At 45.8% G+C, this 25,810-nt stretch overlaps 1 protein-coding gene across 2 annotated transcripts; it reads right to left on the reverse strand.

The window, feature by feature from the left end:
• Positions 1 to 406: 406 nt before the first annotated feature.
• On the reverse strand, positions 407 to 25,499 carry LOC128461496 (protein MTSS 1). Of its 2 annotated transcripts, none has more exons than XM_053446438.1 (13): positions 25,428 to 25,499; positions 21,242 to 21,303; positions 20,765 to 20,838; positions 10,697 to 10,781; positions 10,036 to 10,127; positions 9,808 to 9,882; positions 9,352 to 9,509; positions 9,039 to 9,146; positions 8,592 to 8,689; positions 8,022 to 8,244; positions 5,962 to 6,129; positions 5,670 to 5,826; positions 407 to 4,914 (listed from the first exon to the last, which is right to left on the reverse strand). In XM_053446438.1, the coding sequence occupies exons 1-13, from the start codon at positions 25,497 to 25,499 to the stop codon at positions 4,262 to 4,264; spliced, it is 2,025 nt and encodes a 674-aa protein (XP_053302413.1). In that variant the 3' UTR covers positions 407 to 4,261. The 2 variants fall into 2 exon arrangements, with proteins under 2 accessions (XP_053302413.1, XP_053302412.1); XM_053446437.1 differs by having other exon boundaries at positions 8,022 to 8,247.
• Between the last annotated feature and the right edge of the window lie 311 nt (positions 25,500 to 25,810).

Here is a 25,810-nt window from a genome sequence, read left to right on the forward strand (position 1 = left end):
CTACATCGTCACCTGGTCGAACCCGAACCCGCCGCCATCGTGGTATGACCTCAGACGTCTGCTTCAGCTTCTACTCAGGCCCTCGACCTTGAGTGGCGTCAAGTCGGAGGTCGGAAAGGCCCGACCTCCTGGCCTAACGCTCGACCAATCCGCTCCACAGGTTCATCATGTGGAGATTCACTTCCTGGTAACATAGACACCAAGTTGGATTTAACAGATACACAGGTTCTTGTGTTTTTAAGGACAATGAAATCAGAGTTGAAAGGTCATCGGTTACTGATCGTCCTCTAAAGTCAGTCAAACTAAATCTGTCGTCATACCCCTGTTTAAATTTAACTGCACACTTATGATTTGATCTGAATATGAATCCGTGGTGTGTTGGTAAGAAAGAGCAAAGTCTTCGTCATGAGATGCACATCGTTTGCTACGATTTTATTATTTAGCCCAAAAAAGCTGGTATACATAGAAAACAGGAGACAGATAGTTTTCAGGAAATGAACATGAAACATAACACACAAGAGGTGAAACAGTCATTAGAAAAATAATGTTAATAACAACAGGTTGCATCACTTCTAACGCCACAGATCAAGTCTGACGCCTGATATTCAATAATTAATGTTTCCCTCCTAAATGCTGAGAAATGTAATGTTCATGGATTAAGTGGATCGGACGAACAGCTGTCATCTTAGATTATGATTTGTAATCTGAACATTTTACTGTCTTGAGATGTCAGATAAAATATTTTACATTTAGGGACAAAAATAATATTAATCAGTTTGAGCTAAAATGTATTTAAATTTCAAATGTTTTTATTTAATTAATTCTTCAGTTTTAAATGAGACCAAATAAATCAGGATTCAAAATCATTTAATATATTTTTAATCTTGGAGTAGTGGATTATATTTGAACAGGATATACATTTAGTTTTCTTCCAAATTAATATGATCTTTTTAATGATACTATAAGAATTGGAAGGGGTAGTTTAGTAATATAATATATATAATAAGCAATATTTCATCAATGAAACTCATCCAAGTTTCTCTGGTTTCAGATTTTCCTACTCAACATGTTTGTTCTCTGACTCCTCTACTTGCTCAGAAGTAAAGAAGATAATATGTTGTGTTTATATTTTTAATATTCATTCCCAAAGACATTTCATAAAACTCCTGACAAACTGAAATCTCAAGGCTCTGAGGAAGTGACAGTCCTGCATCAGTTCTACCTTCATTCCAAAATTAGATAATTCCTGCTATGGCACAAAGTGAATAAAGACTTTTTAAATGTGGCTGCATCAGGTGACAGATTGACTCCAACAGGAAACATCCATCAGTGAAAACAACTCCTGAATCAAGAACATTATGTAGAAAATATTAACAAAAATTAAAATCAAACCCAGCGCATCATTTTGAATATACTGTCAAACTTTTGGCAACTTGTCTCAAATGAAAGGTCAAACATTAAAGGTCAGAAACACACAGACAGCTGATACTTACAGCTCAGAGCCTGAACGACCTCGACACACACCGACGACTGGACGAGGGATTTTAGATCAAAAGGGATTTTAATAATAATATAAAAGATAATTAAATGTGATGTTATCATCACTGTGCGACCGGTCAGTGTGTGTCGGCATCGTTCAGATCACTGACACACACAGTTCCTCTCAGGCCCGAACATTCAGCTTCACGCACGTTTCACCGCATCAGCTTCACGATTCTATTCGTTAACCTGGAGAATCCACAGAGCGAATATGAAACCGACTTCAGTCGTCATACAGGGCGTCAAACTGCCGTCACACGGAATATGAAACATCGAGGACCCCTGGAGGGACAGGGAGCAGGCGGTGGACGGTATCTAAAATGCTTCCTGGTCCATTAGACCAGCGGAGGTGGACAAAGAAACGTTTCAGTAGAAAAAAGCTGTCTATATTAAATCTTTAACTAAAAAATAACATGCATATTAAATACATTAGGTTTCATTTGCTCAATAGTACAGTTTGGAGATCAGAACCTGGTAAACAACAAATGAAATGAATTATAATATTCAATTGAATAACTATATTAATCATTTGACTTGTGGTGACGAGTATCTAAGTAGCAACAAGGGGGTTTAGCATATTTCAGCTTGTTAATCACTCGCTAACACAAGTTCGGTTTTAATTCAACGGGGTATTTGACATTTAGTAATTAGCCTACGAGCTAACATAGGGTTATTATATATTTGTTGCGGTGACACATTGATATTAATACACAGCAGAGCCTACTGGTGTTCTGTTGTAACCGTTTGTCCACAGCTAATAGTGTTAGCCTCGTTAGCCTCCATGTTACATTCACAGGGACAGTGAACTAACAGAGTGAAAGAACTTTCATGTATCAGCAGGAATTGAGCTACAGTAGTTAGCATGGTGGCTAGTTAGCTGGCTAGCTCTGCTTTAGCTAGTTTAGCTAGGTCAGATATGTTAGCTTGCCAATGTATAAAACTCAACAAGGGAATTTCACTGTGTGGTTAAAGCTACACATAACGATATTAGGTTAAAAATATAATTAATGTGCAAATATACTGTGTGAGTGCATTAGGGTGTATAAAGTACCTGAACTTTAGAGGAATAAAGATGAAAAATAAGATGCTATTAGATCAGAATTTGAGTTTAAGTGTCTGAATTGAAATACACTTCAATTTAAGTATCTCTTCATTGTTTTGTGTATTTTTAATTGGCCTCCACGTGAGACCATAGGAATGAGAAACATAAATTACAATTATTCTACAAAAACAAAGTCAAAATGAAGTTTCTTTAAAACCTTTACGTAGATTTGGAGATTCTATTCAAAGCTATAGCAGAATCAGGGAGCGAATATTTAATATGAACGTGACAGGATGAAAATACTGCACCTGTAGTAAACTGTCCCAATACTGAAGCTTTACAAGAATACTTCAACTAGTCCATCACTGTGTACATCTGTGCCAGGTAAATACAGAACCGAGGCCTCACTACCACAGACCCTACACTAATCCACATTACTCCAAATACTACGTCTAGGTAGTAACGAGGAACCTGTAGTAACACAACCATGGACTCTGAAGTGTACACAACACACTCTGTACAGCTGCTGCCCTGGTGGTGGGTGTGCAGCATGTTAACTAACGATGAAGACAGAGGTGTGCGGCCCGACTACACAATGACTAACTCACAAATAGGAGTTGTTGCTGGTCGAGTTCTCTCCCGATTTGTTGCTTCACAGAAAATTAATTTCAAAAAGCCAAATAATGAACAAATAAGTAACATTCCTTCTGTGGGCCTCAGCATCATGAACTTTATAAACCTAACTGACTGATACATGTGATTTAAGAGCCACACTGATGGTTTGAACTGGGGCGAGTTTAAGAACATGCAGGTCAATCTACTTTATGTGTTAATGGCTGCAACAACAAAACCTTATGTGCTATTAAAATGGTTCCATGCCCCTCTCCACTCTGCTAACACTACATATACAAGTCCTCCCTCAGCTCAGGAGGAGCTCAGTGATTTCTATCAGGCTGTTTTTATTCTCGTTCAAACACCATATCTATGTTTTTACAGGAAAACTAATCCAGCATCGTTTCAATTAAATAGAGAATATTTATGTTAAATTCAGCACGAAGGCTTTTGGCACCTTTAAAGGGGAAATGGGAGGAGACTATTAGGTGTAAAGGGAGCATATGACAAAAAAAACATACAAACACGTCAAATCATAAATATGTATATACAAATCACTTTTGATCTTTTGAAAATAACTCCATCATCTCTTTGAGAGTTTTTCCTCTACTTCTTCCCGTTAACACGCGCAGTGAAGTTTAGTTTAGTTTCAGTTTCTTCTGCTACAAGAAGAAAGACTCGTTCACCACGTTCACACCTTCTCAAGTTGCCTGAGGAGATGATCTCAGATCAGTGGTCCCAGTGGGAAACTCCTCACACTTTAAGAAGCTAAAGGTTTTCAGTTTGTTTCTCCAGCAACAGAATTCTCAGCCTGAAGAAGTCTGATACTTTACATTATGAGCGTATGGATGTAAACTCTGATCCACTAATCTGTTAAATTAATAACATGGCCAAACGGGGAAGGTGCATTTTGAACCTTTAAATCAAAAACCAAAATGACATCAGGTTATTACACTGATCCTCGACCAGCGTCTCGGGGGAAACTTCTTATTCTTTCATTTTTCTTGTGTCCCTTAAACAGTTTAATAACTGAAGCTGCGTCAGGGACGTCCATCAAACCGTCTCCTCTCAGTAAATCATCGGCGCTGATCGGTCGTTGGTCGTCGTCTTCTTGAGTTTGACTCCTCGCCGTATGGCCACCAGAAAGTCCTCCACCTCACCGTACTCCGACTCCTCCAGGAGCTCCGGGAGGGGCCGGCGCTCCCACTCTGACACCCGCCCCCCGGGCTGCGGAGGGGGGGTCGGAGGATCGGACTCCTTTAACAGGTGCGGGGTGTCACAGGGCCGGGTCTTTGGAAAAAAGGGCCCGTTGCTGCCCGGGGACAGAGGTGTGGTGGCCGGGCTGAGGGGGGTCCGCGGCGTGTTGCCGTCCTCTGACATCGCCCTGCTGGGGAAACCGGGGTGATCAGGCACTGTGGGGGTCTTGACGGGGATCATGGGGGGCTTGATGGGGATGGGGCCCAGGTTGAGGCCCCCGGAGGGTCGACGCAGGTTCGGCTTGGAGGACGGCGTCCGTCGGATGGTGGCGACTCCGGGGGTGATGACGGCGGCGGGGTTGGGGGGCAGGCCGGCGGTGGAGGCGGGACGCTTGGACTGGAACAGGCGGCGGTACGACTGACTGATGTCACTGTTCCTGGGGATGGTCGAGGATTTATCGAAGTCAGACGCCGGCTGCTCGCCGTCCTGATCCAGTCCCACCGTGTAGTAGTCACAGTCCGACACTGAAGGGAACAGAACACAAGGTCAATCTGACAGACACGCCCCCTCGTAGACTTTAACATACAAAGTGATTTATCATCTACGACTCTCCCAGTTTTTGAATAAAAGGATTTATGATGCATTATTTATTATAAGTTTCAGAAGATGACCTAATCACCTCTGAGCTAAAATAATCCTACCCTCGTTATGTGTGTGTGTCTGTGTGTGTGAGTGTTTCTGTGTGTGAGTGTGTGTGAGTGTGTGTGTCTGTCTGTGTGTGTGAGTGTTTCTGTGTGTGAGTGTGTGTGTCTGTCTGTGTGTGTGAGTGTTTCTGTGTGTGTGTGTGAGTGTTTCTGTGTGTGTGTGTGTGTGAGTGTTTCTGTGTGTGTGTGTGTGTGTGTACCTTGTGAGGGGATGGTGTCCTCTGAGCAGCACGGTGTGTGTTTGTGTGTGTGTGTGTGTACCTTGTGAGGGGATGGTGTCCTCTGAGCAGCACGGTGTGTGTGTGTGTGTGTGTGTGTTTCTGTGTGTGTCTGTGTGTGTGTGTGTGTGTGAGTGTTTCTGTGTGTGTGTGTGTGTGTGTGTGTGTGTGTGTGTGTGTGTGTGTGCGTGTGTGTGTACCTTGTGAGGGGATGGTGTCCTCTGAGCAGCACGGTGTGTGTGTGTGTGTGTGTGTGTTTCTGTGTGTGTCTGTGTGTGTGTGTGTGTGTGAGTGTTTCTGTGTGTGTGTGTGTGTGTGTGTGTGTGTGTGTGTGTGTGTGTGTGTGTGTGTGTATACCTTGTGAGGGGATGGTGTCCTCTGAGCAGCATGGTGTGTGGGTCTGGCTGCTGTAGCCGCTGGAGCCCTGCAGCGAGTCTCTACTGGAGCCGTGGATGTCCAGGTGGAGACCACGGGCCAGAACCCGGGCCAGCTCCTCATGGACCTCCCTGTCCTCCTGCAACACACACACACACACACACATCAACACACACACACACAGGTTATCTCAGACGTGATTGGCTCTCATTCGGTCAGTGGGAACTGAAATGAACCAAACACAAGGTCAGATTTCTATTAAACGCCGTCTGACCTTGGGCGATGTGAGGGAGTGGCTTCCTTTAACCCTGTGTGGCTCCTCCCCTGGTGTAGTGACATCCGCGCCCTGGTGGCTGCTGGGATCTGTAGTCTCTCTCCTGTCCTTGCTCCTCCTCAGGGTGTTGACCATGGGCTGGTCGTAGGGACCTGGTTTGGCCCAGTCCTGCACAGAAGACAGAGACATGGAGGTAAACCAAAGCGTCACGTCTTCAGACGGTTTTCTGATGTTTGATGGAGATTTGGTCATTTTAATCTAGATTTTATTAGAAACACTAATAAACAGGCTTGTTGGCTCTGATACTGATCAGTTTATTGATTGTTTTTGATTGATCATTTGTTTAAACAACTTACACAACAATGACCGACACTACAACTTATAAATAGCATCCTGACATAGATCTGTATTAACTTATTAAGATGTCATTGCACTTTGAATTCTGAAATAGGATTCTTACAATTGTAATTAACAGTGAATGTTTATTCAAAATAGGATTTGAATCTCACATTTAGTTGTTGGTGATTTAACAGTAAAAAGTGAGTTGAGGGAGAAACTTCATGTGAAATGTTTTGATGAAGCTGACGGAAGTCGACATGAGATGAAAACCAAACTCAATTTATCCACGTTCACTTTCAAACTGAGCAAAGAAACTAAATTCAGAAGAAGACAAGAAGTAATAAAACTACATCAGGAGACGACAGAGGGATGAACTGAAGGAAGGAGGAGGACGACATGAGGGACAACGAGGATCAAACCTTCCAGGACGGGACTCGAACTGACGGGACCGGTTCCAGCCCCGGGGGGCTGAGTGGCGAGAACTCTCCTGATTGGCCGGAGCCTGAACGAGACCACGACCACGTGGGAGAAACGGACGAATAGGAGGGCGAGGAGATGGGAGAGGTGGTGGTGGTGGTGAAGGAGGTGAAGTATGGAGGGTGGAGGTGGGTGTCCTGGGCCGGAGGTACCACTCCGTGCAGACAGAGGGCAGTGTGGTGCTCAAAACCATTCGACAACTGAACATGAGTGGATGAGAAAAGAATCAAAAATATTCAAAAGGATGGTTGTGACTGTGGACGATGAAAACCTGCTGCACAGATTGAAACATTCTGCACTAGAAGGGATCGAAAGAATCCTGCCTGTGTGTGTCTGTGTGTGTGTGTGTGTGTGCGTGTGTTCACATGAAGACGTTCACCTGTTGTGTTGCAGAGCGAGGGTCATGGTGCGAGGGTGAGGAAGATGAGGAAGAGGAAAGCTCCTCATTGACAGACTGACAGCGTATAGGAGAGACGCATGACTGCAGCAGAACCATGCACACACACACACAACCACACACACACACACACACACACACACACACACACACAGACACACACAGTCAGCAGTTTGCAGGATGCACAGAGAAAAGCCACGACAGCAGAGGAACAGAAGAAGCAGAGGAAGAGCGACAGATTAGTCAGAACAACGTGAAGTGAGAATCTGAGAAGAGAAGCATGAGTCACAGACACGGAGAGAAGCAGCAGCTGTCACAGCCCACGTGTTAGATGAAGCAGCTTCAGCAGATGAAGTGAAGAGAAACATAAAGAGATAAAGTCTCTGATGTGTGAAAATAACCAGAATCACTTCCCTGTGACCTTTGACCTCTGAAATCTAATCAGTTCATCTCTGAGTCCAAGTGACAGCTGGTCAAATATGAAGAAACTCTCTAAAGACAGACTCGTCATGTTCGAGAGGTCAAAACATGTTTTATGAGGTCACTGTGACCTTTGACCTTCGCCGCCATCTTTAGATTCCAATGACCAATCACAGGACAGTCTCTTTAAAGCCAATAGCAGATGATTGAAGGACCCACCTGACTACACATGGCTTTATGTTTATCAAAATGTAAAAGTAGCAAAGATTCAGAAGCTAAAAATGACCTAATGATTAAGTTATTGTCAGTTTTTTGCTAATTGTGTCTAATGAACCTGTTTATTTGGAGTCAACAGGTAATTAACAGATAATCTTCGTCACTTTGAAGTTGGTCTTCCTCCACGGCATCGAACCCACGTGTCCCGTACCTGTGAGGCTTCCGGAGGCATCGGCGAAGGCGACTTGGACTGGAAGGCATCCTGGGAGATGAAGCCAGAGTCGTGGGAGGAGACGGAGGAGAGGCGGGCCGGTGGCTGCTGGGGGAGCACCGAGGAGGAGGAGGAGGAGGAGGCGCGGTAACGGAAGTGGGAGGTGGGGGAGTGACAGTGTGAGCCGCTGGAGCGGGAGTCGCTGCTGTTCACGCTGTTCAGGCTGCTGTGGGACAGAGGGGGGGGGGGGGGGGGGGGGCGTTAACTGCCTGCTTCCGTACAGATGTGAGTTTATTACATTCACTTCAGAGGGAAAATTATCATTTTCACTTTTCTCTTTTTCAGGAAACACGGCTTTTTCTCTTTAAAGCACAAAAGAACTAATCGATTAAAACATTTTCTTAATTTTTTACTCTTTAGACAATAATCTCAAATAAAATAAAATTTTGTAAAAATAGATAATAGTTGATCAGTTTTTTCCCCCTGAAAACAGAATTAAATTATGGAAAAAAAAAAAAAGCACCACCAGGTGGCAGTATGATACAGGACGGATGATAACCAGTCACCTACCTGCACATGCTGGACTTCCTGGAGACTGTGGTGCTCGGCGATGAGGGCGGAGTTTGGTATGACCAGGTGCAGTCGGAGGCCTTCAGGTCCGCGATCACCTGAGAGAACCAATCAGAACACTAGTGAAATAGAATCAGGTTCCTTCAGTCTGAAGGTGAAGCTTCCACTCTCCTGCCTGTGACCTATGACCTGCTATGAACTCTGGGAAATGAGGGTTTGGATATTTGATCAGAAAGTGAAAGTGTCCTTGAAAACATCAACCCTGAGAATCAATTCATCATTTTAAAGACAAACAAACCAGAACATTTGCTGGTTCTAGCTTCTCAACACGTTTCAGAGGAATAATAACACATCTGTTTGTGCTGTGGTGAATTATAACGACAACTTATTGCTGTTTTGTGACATTTATAATCGTGTGTTTCTTATGAACCAATCAGAGGGCGGTACCTGCTCGCTGGAGGCCGGCAGCTTGTGAGGGTCCATGGTCAGAGCCTTCAGGTCGTCGGTCAGCGACTGCAGGTGAGTGATCTCCCCCAACATGGACATCTCCTCCTCCTGACACACAAACACACAGTAACTCCTCATCAGTGTGTGGAGACTCCGCCCACGTCAAGTCTCTAGTCCCTACATCACAACGTGGAAGCAGAACTAACAGATCAGATGAGACTATGGAGCAAACACATGGAGCTTCAGCCTCAGGGAGGAATCAGTGAGGACATGTCTTTGTGTCTTTCATTGTCTCGGTGTCTCTGTCACTGACCACAACCGGCCTCAGCATGGTGACGAAGCAGCAGAAGCGAGTCCTCTCCTCCACCAGAGCCTTCCTCACCGCCTGCTTCTCCGTCTCCTCCAGCAGAAGATACTTATCACTGACGTCCTGCATGGCGCTGTCCAGCTGAGGCTGCAGGTCGCCACGGCCTGGACACACACACACACACACACACAATGACCATCTAATGTTCTGCTTCCTGATTGGACGTTTCTGTGGCAGGTGATGTGAGGGTGTAAACTTACCAAACACATCAGCTGTGTGGAGCAGAGCATGATGGGAACCAGCAGAACAGGAGGAGAAAGAAAGATGACGTTTTAAAATGGATCCTCATAAGATCAGAGCTTTTAAATAACCCCCCCCCCCCCCCCCCCCCCCGAACACTGATGGTTTCATCAGAACTGACTCATCGTGGAGTCTCCTCCCGAGCAGCCACACATCACAGACCTTTCTTTGCTTTCTTCTGCAGCTTCAGAGTGTCGGACGACTTCTTCTTGATCTCCTGACGAGCCTTCTTATACTCTGCAGAGGAAACACACCCAGACGTGTGTGAAGGACAAAGAGAAACTGATACACACATTTAAACGACACAGAGAAAGCACTCAGGATCATCAGGGAGGAACTAGTTAGAGGTTGTGTGTGTGTCTGTGTGTGTCTGTGTGTGTGTGTGTGTACCTTTGGCGTGGTCTTTGTCCAGAGTGTTGGCGACTTTCTTCCACTCCTCCATCTGCTCCTGGAGTGGGTTGATCAGACAGTCCAGAAACACCCTGGAAACACACACACACACACACACACACAAGAGCACACACACACAGACACAGACACACACACACACACGCACACACTTATATGTTAATATGTGTGTTTGCATCCTCCAGCTGTTCTGAAACTCAGCTGGATGTCTCATCCTCTCTTTTCACTCTGTTCGACTCCCTCCCTCCGTCCTGAGAGAGCTAATGGAGGGAGGAAGATGAAGAAGAGGAGGGAGGAGGGAGGAGAGAGGATGAAGAAGAGGATGACGAGGGGCTCATGATGAAGGGAAATAAACAGACAAACAATAATAATAATGATAATAAGAGTAATAATTAGTTATAAAATACGGAAATTAATCAGGAAATTGTTTTTTTTAGTCCTGCACTCACACACACTGAAGAGAGAGAGAGAGAGAGAGAGAGAGAGAGAGAGAGAGAGAGAGAGAGAGAGAGAGAGAGATGGAAGATGAAGAGTTGGAGCAGGAAGAGGAGGAGCAGGTTGCCATGGAGATTCTACACCTGTTCATCACACGCACACACACACACAAACAAACACACACACACACACACACACATCTACTCACATGGAGAACTGGCGGAGCTTGGCCTCGATGCTTCGGTGCCTCATGCACATCCTGGTGAGAGCTGAACCGATGTCCCTCGTCCCGCCTGAACACACACACACACACACACACACACACACACACAGAGACAAACACACACAATATATTGATAAAAGTGTTGGAAGCAGCAGACAGTTGAGAAGTGACATTTCATGTTTAACACGATAAGAAGACATGTGACAGAAACATCACATACAGCAATATGACAAATATCTGTCGAGTTCCAACAACAACTCAAGACTTTATGAACCTCACAACAGGAAGTGACATCGTCCAGAAGATCAGCACGACCAGTCACATTAAAACAAGCAACGAGAAGAGGAGGAGACTTTTTTCTTGTCTTCTCATCAGTGACTGAGGTCAGAGGTCATGATTAGGGATTCACCCTGTTTGTCTTGCTCAAGGACACTCGGGCAGGGTGCAGACAGCCGGAGGCAGGACGGCTCGCCAAGGGGCCAGATGGTCGTCCTCTCTCTCCCCGAGACAGAACCCTCCCTCCTGGGGAAGAGGTCACCAGAGCTCAGCCTGTCAGCCTGGAGCTCCAACAACAACCTCCAGCCCGCGCACACGCTAACACTCACGCACACGCTAACACTCACGCACACGCTAACACTCACATACACGCTCACACTCACACACACGATCATGCACATGCTAACGCTCACATACACGCTAACATTCACGCTCACACTAACGCACACGATCATGCACACGCTAACACTCACAAACACGCTAACATTCACGCTCACACTAACGCTAACACTCAAGCTCATGCACACGCTCACGCTAACGCTCATCTTCCTACACATGTGAGGACCAATGATATTAACTTCAAACCAAATTAAAATCCTTCAACTTGAAATGAAAGAAAAACTTAAAGAACAGAATCTCTCACATGTTTTATTTGATTTGATCTTTAACATTCTCTCACATCTTCTCTTTAAGTTGAACTTTCTCACTGTCCTGTGTCTGTGTAGCGTCCTCACAAGTATAGAGGAGAGTGTGTGTGTGTGTGTGTGTGTGTGTGTGTGTGTGTGTGTCAGTGTGTGAGTGTGTGTCAGTGTGTGTCAGTGTGTGTGGGGTGGGGTAGAGAGCACTGCATTGCACCACTGACACCTCTTTCTCTCCTCTGCTCTTCCCTCTTCTCCTCTCTACATGTTCACTTTCCTTCCTCCTCTCCCTCCTTCTCCTCCTCCTCTTCCTCTTCCTCCGTCACACCCAACGTCTCCATAGTCCTCCTCCTTCATCCTTTCTTTTCTTCAGCCTCCTTAGAGAAGGACCAGTGACCAGGACATATATTAACCTAATGATCAGATAGAGCGTCACTCAAGCTGCTCACAATCACACACAAATATAACTCCTCTAAATATGTCAGATTTTAAAATGTCCCTCTAGGATCCACGAGGCGTCTCCTGTCCGGTCTGATCCCTCCACCGAGTTCTGTGTGAATCCTTCAACACATTAGCTTTCTCCTTTATCACTGAATATGTGATCGGGTGAAATCGTGTGTGATTCTGATCTTGATTTTTGTCAGTCACAAAACATGGTCAATGCATCTTGATGCTATTAAAGTGTTTAAAACACTTTAATAACATCTGTATCTGTGTTTACTGATGAGAAAACTTTCTACACAGAAAAGATCTTTTTCCTCATTCACACATATTCAGTGACACAGTTTGCTGGAGTTTCCTGTTGTTAGCAGACGAGTTGAGTTCCTGCAGGTCACCGACAGTCGATTAGTTCCTGGTCAATTCAGCTGATTGACCCAGCTGTGGACTCACACTGGGCCTGTGTGTGTGTGTGTGTGTGTGTGTGTGTGTGTGTGTCTGTGTGTGTGTGTGTGTGTGTGACCCACTTCTCTGGGCGTCTCTGTCTGACCTGCAGCCGGTTGGCTGTGATCGAGGCCTCGAGGCTCAGCCGCTGCACACGAGACGCGTCAACGTGCCGGAGACGAGCGATTATCAAAGATCCAAATAATGTGAGGACGAGAAGAATAAAAGAATGAGTTGACGTCTGAGACAAACTGTCAGAACATCGATTAATCCTTTAAAAAGACGAAGGTTTGTTTTATGAAGTTTGACTTGCAAACAATTTAAATCTGAAAACACGTTTGATTCTGTCTGGAAACACAAATCCCTTCATTCTCCTCAATGATGTTGATGAATCAGATTCATGTACGTGGGGGGGGGGGGGGGTCGCTGCTCTCGCCTCTGTGACCGGAGGACGCCGGCGTGGGGGGGGGGGGAGCTGGTGACCTGGAATCTAAGACTGGAATTTAAAGCCGTCTCCCACCGACCGACTGGGACGTGAACTCGGCCGTCACATTCCCACCGGAGGAGACGCTCCACATGATGACTGGTGGAACTGGGCTGAGGAACCAGAGCAGCTGAGACACACACACACAGTAACACACGCACACACACACAAACACACGCACGCACGCACACACACACACACACACACCCTCAGTGGTGCAGCAGTAAATCACCGTCCTGTTGCATGAGGCTATATTTCTTGTCTGGTTGCTGCAGGGAGGTTATGACTGGGAAGCTATTTTTGAGAACTGGTGCATGAGGGGAGAGGAAGAAGAGGAGGATGAAGAGGATGAAAACCCAGAGTTAAAGAAAGAGAAGAAGATGAAATAAAACATGTTGAAATCTGTAAGAGCTTCACAGTTTTATTTCATCCTCAGTTTTGTTCTTCACGTCCTTAGCAAAATAAGTCTGTGACACGATGCAGCCACACCTCCGTCCCTGTAGGGGGCGCTGTTAGTGACCAGAGCAGCTCAGGCCTCATCTTCTCAATCCAACAGAGTTTGAGACGACAAGGTGATGATTGAGGACATTTCAGTAAATAAAGATAACGACGCGTTGATCTGAATCTGAAATGTCTCTGATACGGACGCAGCTGAGACTTGTGATTGGTCGGGCCTGTGTCTCGTGGGACCCTGAAGTCTCCGCCCCTCTCCACGACCACACAGACTCCAGATGACGTCACCACAAGGTGGCAGCGTTTGGTCTGTGAGATATTTTGGCTTCATTTCTGGATAGAAGGAGGAAGTCTTTATTTTATCTTTACATTTCACTTTGTTCTTTAAAAAACACATCGTGGTGTTTTGGGAGTTTTAGAGTCAAAGCGGATCGTCCCATTGGAGCGTGTGTGACAGGCGGGTGGAGCTGAGCCAATCAGGTGATGTTAAATAAAGATGTGTGGTTCTGCCTGGTGGTTGCATCAGTCTCTCTCTCTTTCTCTCTCTCTCTCTAGCCAAGGTCACTTCACCACTTCCATTCGCCTCATGTGTCAACAACAGGAGTCAGCGTGTCCCTGCTGTCAATCTCTCTAATGCCGAGAGAGGAAATCCCAACGTGCGTCTAATGAGCGACGAGTCGGAAAGTTCACGATGAGCAACAACGTGACCTTCAGGGAACTACGACTATTTAAAGAGAAGTTTATTAAAACTGTGTTTCAAAACAAAAGCTGCAACAGAGCAAGTTGCTCATGTGATAACGTAAAATATGAAGATGTAGCAGAAGCAAAACATCCCATAATGATCTGATATAATATGAACTTTATATAAACTCTAATCAATCCTGATTCGATCTAAATCACACGCTGTTCAGCCTCGTGCATTTCTGGAGGATTCTAAATTTAAAAAAGAGAAAACATTTCAAAACCTGTTGGCATTCACGTCTAACTAGGTTACAGTGTGTGACTGTGTGTGTGTGTGTGTGACTGTGTGTGTGTGTGTGTGTGTGTGTTTGTGTGTGTGTGTGTGTGGGGGGGGGTCCCGTTTCAGGAGTAAACTGAATTCCGAGCAGCTCTTGCAGGACGATGGGGTCGTAAAGTCCTGGAATACCAAACTGAACCAGGGAGGGGAGAAGTCCTGAGATGCCTGAGTGAGCAGGCTGCAGTCTGAGGATGCCTCTGGAGGAGTGTGTGTGTGTATGTGTGTGTGTGTGTGTGTGTGTGTGTGTGTGTGTGTGTGTGCGTGTGTGTGTGTGTGTGTGATTCTTCAGATTCTTTAAATACGTAGATATTCCTGGGAACATCTCTCCTCTCCGACAGCCTCCAGGACTTGGACTGATCCCTCGGTTCTGGATCACTTTGCCTTCAACGCTCTCATCGATCTTCTTGGACGAACAGATTCAGTGAATCTTACAAACTTTGTCTCTGATGAGCTCCATGAGGGGGGGGGGGGGCATGGGCAGAGATAACTGTCAATCATCAGCAGTGAGACAGCTGCCGTCCAGTCAGCTGCTCCGACCTCGGCTCAATGAAAATAACACATTGAAGGAACCTGGATGTTTGACAATAAAACAAACTCCTCCCTCACAATAATTTGATATTTTGTTCTGTTAACAGTTAGTGAATGAAATATTGTTTTAAAATCTCAGGGCGGCAGATTCATCGAGCTCGTCTGGATCAGGAGCAACGGTCACTTCTTCTCACAGCTCCCAGGAGCCACTGGGCATTTCACACTCTGACTCCCTCACACTGGGTGAAGGCTGACCACACACACACAAAGCAGACACACACACACACACACACACACACAAAGCAGACACACAAACACACACACACACACACAAAGAAGCGTGAGGAAACATGCTTCGATCTACAGAGGAACAGGAATGTAGAAACAAGATCCCGATGATATCAGAGGCTTTTTATTCCAATCATTTAAAACAAAGCCAATGGTTTGATCTGAAGCCAACACACACAATCACACACACGTATACACACACACACACACAAACACACACACTTTGAACTGAGACTAAAACAAAGTAAAGTGAGCGTTTGATTCGTTTGACCTGAGACGCTGGCAGAGCTCCTGAGAGAAACCAGACTCTTATTCCACCACTAATCTGTATTCTGGAGGCGTGTGTGTGTGTGTGTGTCTGTGTGTGTCTGTGTGTGTGTGTGTCTGTGTGTTGGCCCTGTATCTCATCACTAAAAGCTTCAGTCACTCGATGCTGCAGCAGCGTCTGTTTACAGTTTCATTCACTGAAATGAACAGAGAACAGAACTTCACTTTCCCACCGTGTGAGATTCTTAATAAATCCAAAGTAAAGTACAAATACATGAAAGTACACTAAGTACTTCAGTTACTGTACTTTGTTACGTACCAACACTAATGTCAGCTCCTTTAACATGACCTATTAGATGTTCATGTATAAAGTTACGTATAAAATCATCTTTGCTAATTATACTTTGATTATAGTTGTTAGACGAACATAATAAAACATGAAAAGTTATTGTAATGACAGCTGTGTGTGTGTGTGTGTGTGTTGTCCGTAACAGACTGTGTGGGAGGTCCTGATTTTGCCAGGGTACTCAGGTGTAAGTGTAGGTGTGTGTGTGTGTGTGTGTGTGTGTAGCTTGTTCGGGCAGGTCTCTGTCTTTGCTGATTGGTTGTTGTCTGTTACACCAGACACACTTTGATCCTCCCATTGTTCCCTGGACACACACACACACACACACACACACACACACACACACACACACACACACACACACACACACACACACACACACACACACACACACACACACACACACACACACACACACACACTCACTCTTCTCTGCCAGCGTGTAAACCACCTGTGAATTCACCGCCGTCACATGACCTCCCTCCTGAGCAGCTTCCTGTCGGGGGGGCGTGGTGGCAGAGACGACCTGTGCCAGCTGTTTGTTGCCACAGCACGTTGATAAGAGCTCTGATTGGCTGCTGGTTTGGTGACACCACACAATCAGCCTCAGCAGTTCACTGTGAGTCAGACATGAAATAAACCTAGAACCACTCAAACAGTCGGTTCCTCTGTAGAACGACTTGTGAAGAAACAACAGATTCAGTTTGTGATGATGAAACAAAGTCAATCTCAGTTTGTCTCTGAAGCTGAAACGTGAATTATTAAACAACCGCTCAACCTTTACAAACGCCACCGGCCCCCTGCTGGTGACCTGGAGCACTGAGCGACCCCCCCCCCCCCCCCCCCCCCCCCCCCGCCTCTCCTCTGCACCTCTCTGGTGTTTCCTCTTTCTCTGAATGATCGAGTCACGATGAACCTGGTGTAACGAGCGAGGAGCACGTCTGCGTCTCCTCCCGTCTGCACACGCTCCAGTCCAGACCTGCAGAGGGAGCGCTCCCTCCTCCTCACCCGGGTGGAGCCTAATCACTAATGAGGAGGGGTTTGTGCAGGAGATGAGAAGAACACACACAGTCTCACCTGCTGGGCGTCCCTGGTTAATAATTCAAACGCACCCTCGGGCTGACATCAGGTTCACTCCCCCGCTCGTTCACTACACTCTGAAAACAGCAAGTGGGTGTGTGTGTGTGTGTGTGTGTCTGTGTGTGTGTGTTCACAATCTGCGTGACGTCAAACCAGGCAGCTGCTGCTGTTGCCGTGGTGATGCCATACCATAATGACTGCAGCTCTCACATGCAGCGGATCATGTGACCAGATGAAACCTGGTTAGCAGAATGTGATGTCGTGTCCCGGGGGCTTGTGGGTAATGACGTCCACCTCCAGTCCGGTTGTGTTTTTTTTCCAGCGAGAACCAACAACCGCCTGTTGTTTCATTTGTCCTCACTTCCAGTTTCCCACCAGTAAAACCACAGGCTGCCGGGTCCTTGTGTGATGGGAGGAAACATCTCATCTGGAATATGTGATTTTCTTTTGAGTCTCAAACGGTAATGAAGTTATATTACAGTCAGAAATAAGCTAATATTAAATACTAAAATACTAAATTGTACGCCTGCTGCGTTCTGGCAAATAAACACTTGAGGTCAGATTCTTTATTTCCACGGCTGGAAACCAGAAGCTGCTTCTAAGTTTCCTTTTTCATCCACTGCCCTCAATAAAGTCCATGGTTGTACATTATGTTACATTATTAGAATTGAGCAGTTTATCTAAAGTGATGCAGCAGAGTTTTCCTCTCTTCTAATCCCACACTCTCTTCTTAAACGCCAACACAACCTGGTGCCTACATTACCCAAGATGCAACAGTCCCCTGCTCAGAAGGCTGAGTGTGTTGTTTTAGTGTCTGGACGATGCAACTCGATGAAAAGCATAAAGAACGCTGGCGTGTGGACACTGCAGATATGACATCACAACCCTGCGCCTGAGATGATATCATTAAATGAGGAGCTGCCAACGGAGGCCATCTGTGACTGAACACACACACACACACACACCGGACGCACACACACACACAGACACACACACTCTGCAGCAGCCTCCACAGGGATTCACTTCACTACAGTCACAAACCTTCTCCTCACATTCTGTGCACAATCACACAGGTAAACATCTATTTTGACTATTTCTTTAAAGTTCACGTTGTTTTCTGAACGTCACTAAAACGTCAATATTATTCCAAACATGATATTAAGTGACAGGGAAGATGTTTTCCCACTGGCTGCTGGAGACACTGTTAGCATCTCTTCATCGACTCATTATTGAGTAAGGGTCAAAAACTGTAAAGTGCAGGTGACCTTTGACCTTTGAGAGACATGTCCACACACCAGCTGATGGTCCCACACACTTGCCTGAAGTCTGAAGGAAGTTCAACAGGATGAGTGAAGTCAGTTTCTGCAGTGGATCAACTCTCAGATCGTTGTAATGAAACGTTTCATTCAGACATTTTAACACTAAATGATTTTACTGTTTGAAAACGGTTTTAATTTGCCGAGTGGGAGTTTTTCTATCAGGTCCAGATGCTGCAGCTCAACACAAACACGTGTTTTAACTCCTCACACAACATCTGGCCACCGGAGCTTTCACAGCCAGATGTTTCCTGCAGCTGGAAACAGAAGCTCTGAGAACAAGTGAAGAATCAAGAAGCTGCTTCACTCGTCCAGGAGGAACGTGGATCTGTCCACATGAGTGAGAGAGTTCCATCTCTCCCTCTTCCTCTCACACTATCCTCTTTTCCTCTCCTCCATCACACCTCCTCTCTCTCTCTTTTCTTTTCTCCTTCTCATCCCCTCTTCATCCTTCTCTCTACTTTCCTCCTCTGCCTCGGCTTCCTGTTACCAGATGTGGACGTATTGACGAGGCCCCGTCAGTAGGTTGGCCCTCGCCGGCCCTTTAAGAGGGAACCCCCCCCCCCTGCCATCCGGCAGCAGGTTGCTACGGCAACCACGGCCCAGTGCTCGCGCACACACACAGACACACACACAGACACACACACACACACACACACACACACAGACACACACAGACACACACAGACACACACACACACTAACAGGTAGAGAGAGGAGGATCCTGTTGTTTTATCTCCACACTGTGTTGGATACGATCTGATGAAAGTCTCCACAATCCGACTGGTTCCACTTCTCCACCAACCAGGAGATCCATCCATCCATCATCCATCCATTCATCCATCTATTCATCCATCCATCCAACTATTCATTCATCCATCCATCCATCATCCATCCATCTATTCATCCATCTATTCATCCATCCATCCAACTATTCATCCATCCATCCAACTATTCATTCATCCATCTATTCATCCATTCATCCAACTATTCATCCATCTATTCATTCATCCATCCATCATCCATCTATTCATCCATCTATTCATCCATCCATCCAACTATTCATTCATCCATCCATCCATCATCCATCCATCTATTCATCCATCTATTCATCCATCCATCCAACTATTCATCCATCCATCCAACTATTCATTCATCCATCTATTCATCCATTCATCCAACTATTCATCCATCTATTCATTCATCCATCCATCATCCATCCATTCATCCATCTATTCATCCATCCATCCAACTATTCATTCATCCATCTATTCATCCATTCATCCATCATCCATCCATTCATCCATCTATTCATCCATCCATCCAACTATTCATCCCTCCATCTATTCATCCATTCATCCATCATCCATCCATTCATCCATCTATTCATCCATCTATTCATTCATCCATCCATCATCCATCTATTCATCCATCTATTCATCCATCCATCATCCATCTATTCATCCATCTATTCATCCATCTATTCATCCATCTATCATCCATCCATCTATTCATCCATCCATCATCCATCTCCTTGCTCAGACTGAATCTTCCTGCAGTGATTTCCATCTTGTTGCTATGACCACCAGGAGCAGTCGACTGGACATGACAGCCAACGGTAACCTCCCCCCCACAACCCCCCCCCCCCTCCATCACCATCTGCCCTCCATCCTCCCCCCCCCCCCTCTCCTTTCCCAGCTACATATTCCTCCATCGTGTTTTTTTCATCCAATCTGCACCATAAACATTTCCCATGTTCTCAAACTCTGCTTCTGTCTCACTTCCTGTGTTCAGTTAGTGTGAAGAAGAGTCTTCATGTTTTCATATATATAGATGTTTATATATATTAGTTCCAAAGCAGTTTTAAACTCTAGGTGGCGCTATGAGCCATATATGTTGAAACCCATAAATGTAGATTTTTTATGAATGTGAAATTAAAACCAGAAAACATACAAATATAATGTTTTTTAGTTTGGTTTCTCCTGGAAACAAACCTGACAGACACCTGTCATTCTACACATGTTCCAGGTGTGTAACCACCACACACAGAGACACACACACACACACACACACAGTCAATTATAGAGCTGCTGTGACCTACAACCCTAGAATCAACGTGGCAGTGATGGATTGTTTCCTGCATTCTTAGTCACACACACACACACACACACACACACACACACACACACACACACACACACACACACACACACACACACACACACACACACACACACACACACACACACACACACACACACACACACACACACACACCAGGATTAACTGAAGCTCAATAATGGAAAAGTACATAATCAATAGAGAAAGTGCAAAGAGAGAAAGCCCTGAGACGTCCTGGAGCTGTGACAGTGAACCGGTTCAGTCTCTTCAACCAGGTCGGACTTCACAACACAATATTCATCTGGACAAAGAACCCAACAAAACACACACAGACACACAAACCAGCAGCGTCCTACCTCGGCTGTTTGTCGCCAGGTCGGCCACTTTCTGGAAGGCGTCCAGGAAGGCGGCTACCGCCACGACGGTCGACCTGGAGACAGGAAGCACCACAGACAGATATTTATGAATCTAATGTTTGAGATCAGTGTTGACCTCTGCTGACCTCTGGGCCTGAGACTCTGGAGGCTGCTGCAGATCTGTCTCACTGATAAAGTCATTCATCTCTGCCAGCCTCCGCAGGTCCATGGAGCTGTGGAGTTGTGTGTGTGTGTGTGTGTGTGTGTGTGTTTGTGTGTGTGTGTGTGTGTGTGTGTCTGTGTGTGTGTCTTTGTGTGTCTGTTAAAACTTTTATGTTGGAGTTTAACCATTTAACGTTTACAGACATGATCTCCAGAGGTGGTGATGAGAATTGGGTCCAGAGTTTGTTTTTCACACATAACGAAAGCAGAAGCAGTTTGTGTGTTTGTGTTTGTGTTTGTGTGTATGTGTGTTACCTGAGCTGGGACTGCAGTTTGCTGGCCTTGCTGATGAAGTCGTCCCACACAGGGTAACTTCCCTGAGAGACAAGAGATGAGAAGAAGACAAATATTAAAAGACACAATTTACAACAATTGAATCTCAAGTTGCAGCGACTCATCAACGTGGATCAGAAACGTGACCGATCGCCTCCATCGATATTTCCTCCAACAGACTCACACTCGACACTTTATTCAACTTTGATTCACACTGAATACACACTGTGTGCGTTCAGACACAAAAAACACACACACAATAAATTCCTCTCCATAAAAAGTTTGCTCGTGTTCGGCTGCTCGGCCAAAAAACACAAATCCTGAGGAACAGACGCTGCAGCGAGCCAACACACACACACACACACAGACACACACAGAAACACACACACACACACACACACGTGAAAACATTTTGCAGTCATAACACTGATTACCATTATCAACCTGAATATGAGCAGAATATGTTCATATTAATATGGTTCTATTAATTAATATTAATTGTACTTTAAAGTCACAGAGTTATTAATTTACTGTTGTTTATATTTTATATCAATAGGATTGAGATGTAATGTATTTGCCTCTGAAATGTGAAAAGTTAAATCTAAATTGTCGTCCCTCGTCCCTCGAGCTAAATGTGGGCGGAGCCAGGATCATGTGACGTCTCCGCCCCCTGACGGGCTCTTTGTGGGCGTCGGCTCCGTGGCTCTGTCATCGCCTGGCTACCGTTGCTACGGCAACGCTGCTGCTGCTGCTGCAGAGGCTTCAGACAGAGGGGGGGGGGGGGGGTCACATGTGCAGCCACACACAGACACACACATGGGGCAGGGCGACTGCATCCATCAGTCACACAGGATCCTCCGTTCGACTCAAGAGACGACAACACAAACCTGATTCATGAGACAACAACACAAACCTGACACACCAGACAACAACACAAACCTGACTCACGTGACAACAACACAAAACCTGACTCATGAGACAACAACACAAATCTGACACATGAGACAACAACACAAACCTGACACACCAGACAACAACACAAACCTGACTCACGAGACAACAACACAAACCTGACTCATGAGACAACAACACAAATCTGACACATGAGATAACAACACAAACCTGACTCATGAGACAACAACACAAACCTGACTCATGAGACAACAACACAAATCTGACACATGAGACAACAACACAAACCTGACACATGAGACAACACAAACCTGACACATGAGACAACAACACAAACCTGACTCATGAGACAACAACACAAATCTGACACATGAGACAACAACACAAACCTGACTCATGAGACAACAACACAAACAGCTCCGAACCTCAAACCCTCTTTCAGTGTCAGAACTCAACACAAAGGTCACACTGTGCTGACACAAACCCAACACTGAAGTTGTTAAGCTTCATCCCAGACACACACACACTTAAATAACGTGATTTGGAGTGTGTCCAGTAACCTGAGTCGATCTCAGCTGTCAATCACGACGCCTGTTTGTTTATCATCAAATCAACAAATCAACAACAAAAACATGAATAATTGCTAAAACTCCGCCTTCTTTAACTGAACACACCTTCAGGTCTGAGTTGATGTGACATCACAGAACCATCACACCACCAGCTGACGTCACAACAGGAAACAACACACGTCAGCTGATCTACACAAACAACAACACAATGACCCATTTGGCCGTCGGACCGGAACCAATGCAACAACTCTGACCGTGAGGTTTCCATGGTGATATCGATAGAGATAAACCAGTTGACACAGCCACACACACACAGCCACACACACACACACACACACACACACACAAACACAGCCACACAGCCACACACACACACACACACACAACGAGGGCAGGATTATTTTAGCTCAGAGGTGATTAGGACAACGGCTCAGTCCAAGATAAATGGTGATTAGCATTCAGCTAACACACTCAATGGCCTAACGACACACACACACACACACACACACACACACACACACACACACACACACACACACACACACACACACACACACACACACACACACACACACACACAAACGCAGGCACGCACACATACAATAGAAACAAGAGGGTTTAACGATAGTTTACACTTATTAATATTTCCAGTCATCCATCATCTTTTCCCTCGATTCATCTGCAGGTTCTGTTCCAGTTTGTTCCGTCAACACATATTTCATATTGTCATGTTTTTCTTTCTGCGCACACACACACACACACACACACACACACACACACACACACACACACACACACACACACACACACACACACACACACACACACACACACACACACACACACACACACACACACACACACACACAATCCTCACGACAAAACCAACGACTGTTAAGAGCCAACAAATGTGTGTTTGTAAATTAGTGGATTCATTTGTTTGTGTTGTTTATGGAGTCATGGAAGATATGAAGATTTATTTGTTTTCTAACGTGAATTCTGGAAAATGTCTTGAAACTCGTCATAGTCAGAGAGTTTCTCTGGAGGCAGCAGGAGACATTATGGAAAATGTTCCCACCAGTGAGACACAGTGGGAGTAAGGGAAGCTCCTGGTGGTGAAGTGGACAGGTTCCCACATGTCCCCCCCGCTGTGGACAAACACAGAGAGACTTTAACGTCTCATAAAAACGATCGTTTCTGAGTGGAGAGTCCGTCCTTCATTATCCAGATGTTGTGTCTCATTGAGCTGCTTCATGGATCTGACGGATCAGAGGGGGGAAGCAGGCGTCTGTCACCTGAGAATCAAACACATGAGCCTCCTCCTCCTCCTCCTCCTCCTCCTCCTCCTCCTCCTCCTCACGTCCAAACATCAATCAAACATCAGCTGCTTTCCATCGTCACTGTTATCCAGTCAGCAAGAGGAACATGGAAACAGCTGATGATGTCACTGATGTTTACTGACGTTTGGACAAAATACAAAACCTGAAAAAAGACACAAAACCAGCAGGCTTGGTTGGATCAGGAGTGTGTCAAGGTTCTTCAGGGTCCCCGGGCTAATGGACCTGGGGGCCCCAGACCGAGGGCGTTAGTGACCTGACGCCTTTTGGACGGTTTTCATTTTTATTTAACGTGTACGAGCGCTTTCATTTGAAGAAATACTCATATTCTACATGTAATATCCTGTTGTAAACTACTTCGGCTCTGAGGTAGTTTGTCACATGTAATGTTACGTTGTCTTGCTACGAATACGGAGGATGCTAGCAAGCAGAGACTTCCTGTCCCGACACACGGAGTACAGACGGTTTTCACAAATTAACGAACAAAGCTGTTTGTAAACTTTGGTTTAACTTTAGAGCCGTGAGGCCGAGGAGGAGCCACCACAGACCAGACTACAACGACATCTGCGTGCGTCCTATCAAGTCCTCGTGATGATAATATATCATACCATATTATAATATAACATAATTTATCGTAAAATCTGTCTGAAGGAAGAAAAAAGATGTTTGCTCAACTAATTGAGCAACGCGTTAGTGGTTTGTTATTTCAAATTAAAAGTTGCGTGTTAAAAGACATGAGGACATTTCCCTGCGTTTGGACCGTGGACGAGCAGGAGAGGACAGACCCTGACTCACAGGACACGTTGCTTCTACACATTGTGATGAAGAGTTGTTGGATGTTGTGTCTTGAAGCTTGTGTGCAAGTCTCACAGTCTGTCGGTGAAGATCATGACTCTGCTGAAACTGCTCCTCACCTCCTGCTGTGTCACTGCCTTCCCTGCACACTGTGTGTGGGTGGGTGTGTGTGTGTGTGTGTGTGTGTGTGTGTGTGTGTGTGTGTGTGTGTGTGTGTGTGTGTGTGTGTGTGTGTGTGTGTGTGTGTGTGTGTGTGTGTGTGTGTGCAGTTGGTTGTTCATCTTTCTCCTGGACAGACTCATCTTCTTCCTCCTCCTCTTTCTCATCCATAAGAATAATACTAACAGTAATGGTGGTGATGGATGAACCCGTGAAGACGCGTCTCCTCCAGCTTTGTGCAACAGAGTGATGAAGAGGAGCAGCAGGGTGTGATGATGCAGCAGCTGCCCTCTTCATCACTGCTCATGAGCAAACCGCGTCTTCCCGCAGGAGGCAGGTTCAATGAGCGCGAGGACACAGGAACCAGAAGAAGATAAACCAGCGAGTGGACGTTACCTTCATGTCCCCGAGGACGGTCTGGAAGAGCCCCCCCAGCGCGCTGCACTCCCGCTCCATCACCGTCTCCATCTTCGGCTGCGTGTGCACGGGAAACAGCGACGGGCTCAGCCGGAGCGCGTGAGCTCCATCAGTGACGCGACGGGCAGAGAAAGAAGATGATTGACAAAGGAGAAGAGGAGCGGAGCCTCAGGGGGTCACTGCTGAGCTCCCCCGGCTCACACGCACCTCGGGGCGGACACACGCTGCAGCAGAGCCGCTCAGATCCCCGCCCGGGCAGCTGGAGCGCACGGCCGCATGTTGGAGGAGGAAGAGGAGGAGGAAGAGGAGGAGAAGCAGGAGGAAGAACCAGCAGAACCAGGAAAACCAGGAGAACCAGGAGA

The sequence above is a fragment of the Pleuronectes platessa genome, chromosome 18, assembly GCF_947347685.1.
Source record: "Pleuronectes platessa chromosome 18, fPlePla1.1, whole genome shotgun sequence".
In the NCBI taxonomy this organism is placed as follows: Eukaryota; Metazoa; Chordata; class Actinopteri; order Pleuronectiformes; family Pleuronectidae; genus Pleuronectes; species Pleuronectes platessa.

Bases quoted from the DNA above. Each gene is read 5' to 3' on its own strand.
- LOC128461496 (XM_053446437.1), bottom strand. From the start codon at position 25,499: ATGGAGACGGTGATGGAGCGGGAGTGCAGCGCGCTGGGGGGGCTCTTC. The intron at 20,839-21,241 runs GTAACACACATA...TCCTGTCTCCAG, and splicing joins AAACTGCAGTCCCAGCTCAG to GTCGACCGTCGTGGCGGTAG. The intron at 6,130-8,021 runs GTACGGGACACG...TCTTCTGTGCAG, and splicing joins TGCCTCCGGAAGCCTCACAG to GACTGGGCCAAACCAGGTCC.